The sequence below is a fragment of the Papaver somniferum genome, chromosome 8 (genome assembly GCF_003573695.1).
Source record: "Papaver somniferum cultivar HN1 chromosome 8, ASM357369v1, whole genome shotgun sequence".
Classification (NCBI taxonomy): Eukaryota; Viridiplantae; Streptophyta; class Magnoliopsida; order Ranunculales; family Papaveraceae; genus Papaver; species Papaver somniferum.
The window spans coordinates 10,541,340-10,549,824 of record NC_039365.1 but is presented as its reverse complement, the minus strand read 5'-3'; the positions used below and the strand labels follow the sequence as shown (position 1 = coordinate 10,549,824).

At 36.3% G+C, this 8,485-nt stretch overlaps 3 protein-coding genes across 3 annotated transcripts; 1 reads left to right on the top strand and 2 right to left on the bottom strand.

The window, feature by feature from the left end:
- The first annotated feature begins 1,188 nt into the window (after nt 1-1,188).
- On the top strand, nt 1,189-2,570 carry LOC113306776. Its single transcript, XM_026555692.1, has 2 exons — nt 1,189-1,674; nt 1,770-2,570. The coding sequence occupies exons 1-2, from the start codon at nt 1,402-1,404 to the stop codon at nt 2,439-2,441; spliced, it is 945 nt and encodes a 314-aa protein (XP_026411477.1). The 5' UTR covers nt 1,189-1,401; the 3' UTR covers nt 2,442-2,570.
- Nucleotides 2,571-3,272: 702 nt separating this feature from the next.
- Nucleotides 3,273-3,908, bottom strand: LOC113305062 (F-box/FBD/LRR-repeat protein At1g78750-like). Its single transcript, XM_026554171.1, has one exon. It carries the CDS (start codon nt 3,906-3,908, stop codon nt 3,273-3,275), a length of 636 nt encoding a protein of 211 aa, XP_026409956.1.
- A 670-nt stretch (nt 3,909-4,578) lies between these two features.
- Nucleotides 4,579-6,956, bottom strand: LOC113304323 (bifunctional dTDP-4-dehydrorhamnose 3,5-epimerase/dTDP-4-dehydrorhamnose reductase-like). Its single transcript, XM_026553404.1, has 2 exons — nt 6,416-6,956; nt 4,579-5,186 (listed from the first exon to the last, which is right to left on the bottom strand). The coding sequence occupies exons 1-2, from the start codon at nt 6,857-6,859 to the stop codon at nt 4,734-4,736; spliced, it is 897 nt and encodes a 298-aa protein (XP_026409189.1). The 5' UTR covers nt 6,860-6,956; the 3' UTR covers nt 4,579-4,733.
- Nucleotides 6,957-8,485: the final 1,529 nt, after the last annotated feature.

Here is an 8,485-nt window from a genome sequence, read left to right as displayed (position 1 = left end):
TTTTAACTTTGGTTAATCTTTAGATTTATGACTTTGGTTAACTTGTTTGTGAACTTCAACTCTGTTTTTAATATGTAGACTATGGTTATCTTGTTAAGAAATTCCGAATTTCAGAATGTATTTATGTACAGGTGCAGGGTATAGGTGAAAACCGAACCGAACGACTACAGTTTTAATTGTGATAACCGCAACGAACACGGTTAGGTGAACGGTTTTACATATAACCGCACCGAACCGAACCGAACCGAACCGTGTGCAGCCTTACTTGGCGCTGGTAGCCGTCAGACTCCTTACTGCAGCTAGAAAAACCACATTTAACTCGGTGTGGTTAACTCCTGTGGAATCTGATGTCCCTCGGCAGCTGGAGTTTAAATAAAATCTAGCTTTCAACTTTTAAAAATATACTTGTAATAATCTGATATAGTGGATCCCATTTCCTAATCATAGCGTTTTGTATCAGCTAATCATATCCGTTCTTTTTCATTCTAAAATTTAACATACGTATATATCGGTTAACACAGTAGTATATTTTGTAAAAACCTCTTTTCACAAAGGGCATATTCTGTGCCATATAGTGTATCTCTCTTCTATGGCATGGTGAAATTTTTACTCCATCACCTAATCTCTCCTTCTTTTTAAAAGGGATAAAGTGTTAAAAACACTCTATCCCGTTGCCCTTCCTCTTATGGCTTTCGGGAGTTAACCGAAATACATACCCTGTGCTCGAAAGGTAAATTTTACTTGGCGCTGGTAGCCTTGAGGCTCCTTACTGCAGATAGAAAAACCACATTTAACTCGGTGTGGTTAACTCCGTGGAATCTGATGTCCCTCGGCGGCTGGGAGTATAAAAAAAATCTAGCTTTCAACTTTTAAAGTTTAAACCAATGTAGTAGTCATGAAATGAAATGGTCCCTGTTTAGCATATTCACTACATGTGGTTGGGCGGGCGCGTAGAACGGCGACATCAGTGGCCCCACAAATACAATAACATCCACTGATCCAATCCCTGTGTCCCGATGAAAGACCCGTATACTTTCTTCTGCGGGTCCCACGTCCAGATTACGATAAGCCCATACCTGATTTTTATGTTAGATTTTTTTAATCTAGACCTCAGAATGATTAGGCTTGAATTGACGTGGATCCATGTCGTCCTCGAGGATATCCGGATTCACAGCTGATGCAAGAAAATGAAGATGAAGATGAAGGTGGCACTACAGCTGCATCTTTAATGTAAAACCTTATCTAATCGTTACCATCCACTGGCCATTAGTGACTTGCCTTCAGCGTGGGTCTCCTTCCTAGTCCCACACTTCGAATAATTATCTTGTGTATATAAACAGACGTTGAAAATGTTCACTAGTATACCAACCATTTCTAAGATCATCATCAAAGATTTTTTATATGATCATGGGTAGAGTTACCGGCAGAAATAATAAGCCAATGGGTCGTCGGATATTAACTGGATTTGAAGATGAATTACCAAACTTTTTTTCATCATCAATTCATGTTGATGATGATGCTGTGGATATTACTGATGATATGGTTCTAGCGTTTTTTGATGGTGATCAAGAGAAACCGTCTTCATCCGATGGAGGAGATGAGGATGATGAAGGAACGGAAGAGAACGTCGAGGAGAGAAAAGCTTTCTGGGATAATCAACACCAACTTCTCCATGTAAGTAATTTTCATTTTGATGAATTTCTTATTGGTTTGTAGTTTTGAAAAAATAAGAACTCGTTTGTGATGTGAATTTTTTTCCTTTTCTGCAGGCAACAATTACAAAAAGTAGTCCTCTGGAATCGAGTATCCGGAACGCAACCAAACAGGCTCTAAAAGAATCCAAGTTGATCACCGGAACTATTTGTAAATGTGGAATTTTAGCCGATGGATGTCGGAATTGTATGCTGAGACATGTCTCCGATCGTTTATGCGCTGCAGGTTTTGATGCCGCAGTTTGCAAGTCTAAATGGAGAAGTTTTAAAAACATTCCATCAGGTGAACATATGTATGTAGATGTGATGGACAATAATTCAAGTTCTAAGAAGAAAGGAGAAGCTATCAGAGTTGTAATCGAGTTAAATTTTAGGGCGGAATTCGAGATGGCCAGGGCAAACAATGACTACAATCGATTAAACAGCCGGTTGCCGGAAGTATTTGTGGGCAAAGCTGAAAGATTGCGCACATTGATTAAGATAATGTGTGGTGCTGCTAAGAAATGCATGAAAGAAAATAAAATGCATATGGGTCCATGGAGAAAGCAGAAATACATGGAAGCTAAATGGTTTGGGACATGCGAAAGAACATCGTCCATTATTTCATCTCTAAAGCAGGCATTTTCCAGTTATCAGTCTGATGTCAGGCCGAGAACTTCCCTGTTGTCATTTGATCTGGTTGAGAGATTACCTACGATGCACTGCAGCACTGCTGTTGAAGTTTCGTGATTTTGTATTATTCCTTTTGTAAACAAACATTTATTCAATTTTGCAATGTAAATTGCCCTGCAGAGCAAGTGTGAAATTCAAATAAGAAACTGCCAGGTTCTAATAATCCCTGCTGCACATTGGTATGCCGTTTTTCGCTGTGTTATTTGTTTCCACATATCGTATTCACATCAATCATTTCAGGAGTTGACAGATTAGAACTATAACGATGAAGGTTAACCAATTATAACAATGAAGGTGAACCTTTGAAATATTAGTAGGTAGCTGCTGTAGATGATCAAGAACCGTGGAAGTTGAAGGTCTCATGAAGCAGTGTGATGCATTTCCTCTTTATGAATTCATATAAGAATCGCAGATAGTGCTGTTCGACAAAGAAGGGAATGTAAAATTTTCTTGAAACAACCCATTTTCAGTCATTCCTTGATAGAAAAAGATGGGAGTTTTTGCTAGTATTTACCTCAAATTATAGAGTTGCAGATGAATTGAAGGAGTAAGATTTGGTATTTGGGTAATGAGTCCAGAGTCTTCAAGAGCACAGTAGGTGACAACTTTGCTGGTAAAAAAGGTCATGGGAAATGAGTCCAGTTCTGATCATTTGGGTATGAATTTGTTTGAGTTCTGACATGTTTGAGCATTTCTCCAGTGCAACAAGACATGGGTGTGAGTGCATTGGTTATTTCTGTTGCTAGTAAAAACAAAATAACACTTTCTAGAGAGTAGTCATGCCAGAAAAAAGATCTGCAAGTAAATTCATAGTGTTATTTTGAGGCTGAAGATGTTTAGGCCGATAGTCAACATACTGGAACTTCTTAGCACTGAGAGAATCAACAATCAAATTCCTCTGTTATCAGTTCGTATGTAACAATCAGATATATGTAGCGTTTCAAGAACTGGACAACTTGAAAAGAGTCTTTTAGATGATTCTACCTCGGAGATTGATAATCCAGTAAAGGATAGAAATTTAAGCTGAGGTAAATTCATCGATCCTCGTAGAATAACATCTGCATATCTAGCATTACCATACAGGTACAATGTCAACTTCTTCAGTGATTTACAATTAAGGAGACGGTGAGGAATTTCATATGCTGAATTATGACATTCACTGATAAATATACTTATATCTTGAACATTATACTTAACAGCAGCAAGGCTCCATCTATTAACATGGATTGTCACTGAATCCTTCCATCTCACATAAAACCTCTGAATATCAATGTCTCCGCGAAAAAGGCATACATTGTCTACAAACATTATGAAACTATGTGTCTTGTCTTCTGAGAATGAACTCCTATGAAATTCTAGAAAAGGGAGAGATTTCCAAACATCAATCCATCTTTTCGACAGAACACTGGTTTGGACTGCATCTTTAGTATCCATGTAAGACATGATAAGATGAATTAAGTTATCAGGCAACCTACTGATTCTATCTTCCCCATTAGCATATGGTGCATTTCTTATTTCTTCCATTCTTTAACCTAAACTGAAAATTAAACCTTAGAAAACCCCCAAATTTTGTTGTTCAGAAACCTAATTTTTTTAATTTGTAATGAACCACTCTGAGCAGAAACGAAAACCCTAATTTCTTCTGAACCCAGAAGTAAAAGATGGAAAAGGATATACCTTCGAGTGTAAATATGGCTTCAGAGTAGCTCTTCAAGAAGTCTTGAAACACTCCTTAATACAAAATTGGGTAGCTTTCTATATTGTTGCTCAAAACCCTCAAAAGTGAAAAGATATATGGAATGTGAAATTCTTTTTTTTTTTTTTAATAAGAAAGGATAATTCATTCAATAAATAGTCACTGATTGTTACAGAGTTTTCTTTAATGAGGGACTCTTAACGAATGTGAAATTCTTCACAAACACGGCTCTTTTACACTAAACCTGGACCTAACCACATTGGGCTTAGTTATTCTCCTACCCATTATGGAAAAATTGTCACTTCCACTGCCTCTGGTGAATTTGCTAAGTGTTGGGAATCAAATGTTGTTTATCTAGCAAGAATTTATCTTTTCTGGCAAAATGTATGCAAGCTCCACCTTTATTAGCCATGGCACTATGCATATGCAGGACTTTTTGTTATGTTGAGGATTGTGCCGTAGAAATGAAAGACTAGCTGGAGAAAGAAAAAAAGTGACTAGCACAATAATCTAATCAACCAATTTATTACTCATTTGAGTTGCAATAAAAATTACATCAAATTAAAATAAAATACTTGTTCGTATCCCAATCGCATGAACCGAAGAAAACAAATTAAGATGAGATAAATCCAGAGAACAAAAACGTACTAGTTTCAAGCTACGGGGGTCTTCTGATTTGGCTTGAACACGTAGTGCAGAAGTGATTCCTTAATGGACATAAGTTCGGGGAATTCCGTCTTCAATTTGGAGGCATCTAGCTCGTTGTTACTCCTTGGGGCAACAATCACCTTTGCTTGCTCTTCCAGATTGAAGTTCTTCCATGTGTAGCTAGGGTTAATGTAGTCCTTGTACATTTGCAAGATCTCGTTGTGGCTCACCACTCCTGGGTTGGTGAAGTTCCAGATACCTGTAAGGTTCCTCTTTGCCATCTCAATGGATATTGGGAGAAGTTCATCCAAAATTGTCATCGAGTTTGGAATATCAACTACTTTGTCGTAACGAGAAATCTTTGTGATAAAGTTACGGGGGTTGTTTAGATCAGATGAGATGGGCATCCTCACACGCAGGGTGCAAACATTCTCATAGTTCTTGAGAAGTTCCTCTACCTGAAAAGGTTTAGATGAAAAATGAATCAGAGATAGGCTTCAGATATATCCAATTCATGCAACAAATATGCACAGCATTTCCACTTACGCACACTTAGATATTAACATATGAAAACCTTCAATCGTTCATATAACAGCAACTGGAAAAGAAGCATGGCCAAGTTTCAAAAACAGTAGAACTCAATTACAAACAGAGAGACAAAAATGGTTTAACTGTTGGTTTTGAAGTAAACTATACCGTGACACACTGTTTCCTGCAATCTAAACTTAGCATTCACAACAAGTCCAGATATATGGACAATGGAATTCATAACCTCCTCAACTATTCATAGAATACAGATCCAAATAATGCACCATAATCTCAACCAGAGAAAGATCTGAACAGCATTGACTAATTGAGCCCTCCAATAAGTCTTACAAAGCCTAAAATCAACATGAAAGCACACCTTTAATTGAAAGCATCATTCAAAAATAGCATTCTTACGTTTTCCTTATTCCCCTTGAACAAATCAAAGAATCTTATCGTTTACTAATTCCAATAAACTACCCAACCAATGATACAACTTGCATTACACGTCGAGATGTTTTCATCTATGGTTTGTGTAAGACTTTTTCTTAACTCTATCTTAATCAAATTAATAATCCAATTCTTTACTAATTTCAATAGCTTGCCACATGAATCATACATGAATAAATTACCCAAACACTAATACAATTTGCACATTACACACGCAACACCATTTTCTCGATTCATACTAATTCTTACACAAAACTCAAAATATTTGTAATAGCTCACCACATGAATCATACATGAATAAACAACACAAACACTAATACAATCTGCATTAATCAAATCTCCATACTATCTCCTACGCGCAACTCGAAATATTCTTGGTCAAACAGATCCTAATCTACACATGAAGCCTAAGTTCAACAGATCCTCAAATCTTCAAATGAAGTTCAATTACTTAAAACCTATACCAATTGCACACTAATCACACTATGTTGGATCACAAATACTATCACAATTAGTCAAAATTAACAGATCTACAGTGAGAAATCAGCAAAGAAAAAAAAAAACATGAATCAAGCAAACAAAAATAGAAATCTCAAATCACAATTAATGAACAAAAAATCAAACACCCAGAATTAGCAAACAACCCATATTGACAAAAAAAACTTTAAGAAAAAAATGAAAATAAAAAAAGATAAAATCCTTGACTACTCACCATGGCTTTAGTCTTGGAATAGAAAGATCCAATGAAATTAGGAGTATCCTCCTCTTTAAATCCAATCCCTGATCCAAGTGTATGCTTGTCATCATACTCAAAAATACAACCAGTAGCATAATTAATCAAAACCAACCCCTTGTCTCTACAGAGATCAGCTAATGTCAATGTACCAACAACATTAGTTCTGATAGTCTCAACTTTATGTGATTCACACCAATCAACATTAGGTCTACCAGTAACACCAGCAGCATTGAAAACATGAGTTGGTTTCACATTCTCCAAATCAGATGCTAATGAATTCCTATCTTCAAGTCTTCCTGAACCATAAACATACTCAATTCCTTGTGATTCACAGATTTTCCCAAGTAATCCACCTATCCATCCTGTTTTACCATAGATCAAAAACTTGTATTTCTGATCACCTGATGCTGGAAAACCCATTATGAATTGATGATTCAGGGTTCAGAAATGAAATGAAGAATGAGATTGAGAGACTGTTTGAGATTGGATCTGTGGTGGTGGGTTTTGGACAGTGATTTTTATAGTGGAGTAAACGACCGACTTGTATGGCTGATTGTTGTTGTTCTATGTGTGAGGAGGAAATGCTAACGTGTCTCTCGGGAGTATTTGGGGAAAGTGATACGCAGCCCGATTAGATACTAGACAGGTCACATCATTGTAGGGCTGTAGGGTAGGGTGATTTTTTTTTTTTTTTAATTAATTATTATGAACCCAGTTTTGTGTAGGACGTGCCATGTTGATGTCTCCACAATCGTAGGATTGCACGCATGGCGCACCTCTCCTTGGAAATACTGCTGACCGTGATCCACAGTTTCATAGAATATAAAATTTGTTTTGATCGGTGTAGCAATTGTTAATTATTGGAAAAAATAAATTAGTGGAAATTTCGTGGCATATATCTCGCTATTGATTTTGAAACTGGTGCTTTGTGATTTACAGTTGTTTGCCTAGACGGGCTAGAATCGCGGATAGATGGTGTTGCCGGTTCTTAACTTTGGAGTATTTAATGGAAGTTGATGTCTTAGCAGAATTTTGGTGGATAATGGTTGGTGTGCAGAGTGTTGAGCAAAAATTGATTGATAAAAATATATGTCACACACCTTATGTTTCGAGACTGTTATAGTGACGACATGTTTTATTAGAGGGGTGCCAGTGTGATAGTAATGTCCTTTTAGTTGGTTAGAAGATGTCTTAAAGGAGATGTAAATTGACTAGATTACCTTCCCCATTTTTCAACCTAAATCAAAACTAAATTGAATTTTTTTTTTCTTTCTTCTTTTTTTCTCCTCCTCCCATCAACCGTAACCTCCATTAAAACTCAAAATTTCATCGTCTTCGATTAATCGACGATTCGAAAATTAATCAAGTATAGTGTAATGACTTATATGAAGTATGTTTTGAAAAAAATTAGGGTTCAGTTTATTTTGTTCGATTTAAGTTTAATTTCTATCAAAAATTAGGGTTTTAGACGAAAATTGAAATTGAAGTTTCTGGGTTTACGTGAGTTACGTTTGATTTTAACTTTATTACGAACCGTAACTGGAGATTTTGATGTTGTTACGGTTGGTAATAGTTCAACTACCAACCGTATGTTCTTATATTTGAGAATTTTCTTCAGTTATGGTTGGTAACCATCTTAAGTTACGGTTGGTATCGAGCATTTGGTTACCAACCGTAACTGTTTTTATGATTGGGTTTCTTCAAATTTAACCAGTTACGGTTGGTAGTTCATCTTTTACGAACCGTAACTAAGATTTACGGTTGGTTACGAGCTAAATTCCAACCGTAATTAACTCTGAAACTGTAAAAAAAATGGATTTTTTTTTAAACTCTAAAATCTGATTTTGTTTTGATTTAAAGTTAATTGAAGTGAAACTTAATCATTAATACTAAACTAGATTATCAACGCTAAACTATGTAAGGGTTAATTTGTTATTTCCAGTTTTTTGGATAAAGGACACTTGAGTTATCATGTAATGACCCTTTTTGTCCGATTACAATGTCGCCCCTCTAGTAAACCATGCCGCCCCTATAACAGGCTTGTTC

Bases quoted from the DNA above. Each gene is read 5' to 3' on its own strand.
- LOC113305062 (XM_026554171.1), bottom strand. From the start codon at position 3,908: ATGGAAGAAATAAGAAATGCACCATATGCTAATGGGGAAGATAGAATC.
- LOC113304323 (XM_026553404.1), bottom strand. From the start codon at position 6,859: ATGGGTTTTCCAGCATCAGGTGATCAGAAATACAAGTTTTTGATCTAT. The intron at 5,187-6,415 runs GTGAGTAGTCAA...AAACCTTTTCAG, and splicing joins ATTCCAAGACTAAAGCCATG to GTAGAGGAACTTCTCAAGAA.
- LOC113306776 (XM_026555692.1), top strand. From the start codon at position 1,402: ATGATCATGGGTAGAGTTACCGGCAGAAATAATAAGCCAATGGGTCGT. The intron at 1,675-1,769 runs GTAAGTAATTTT...CCTTTTCTGCAG, and splicing joins ATCAACACCAACTTCTCCAT to GCAACAATTACAAAAAGTAG.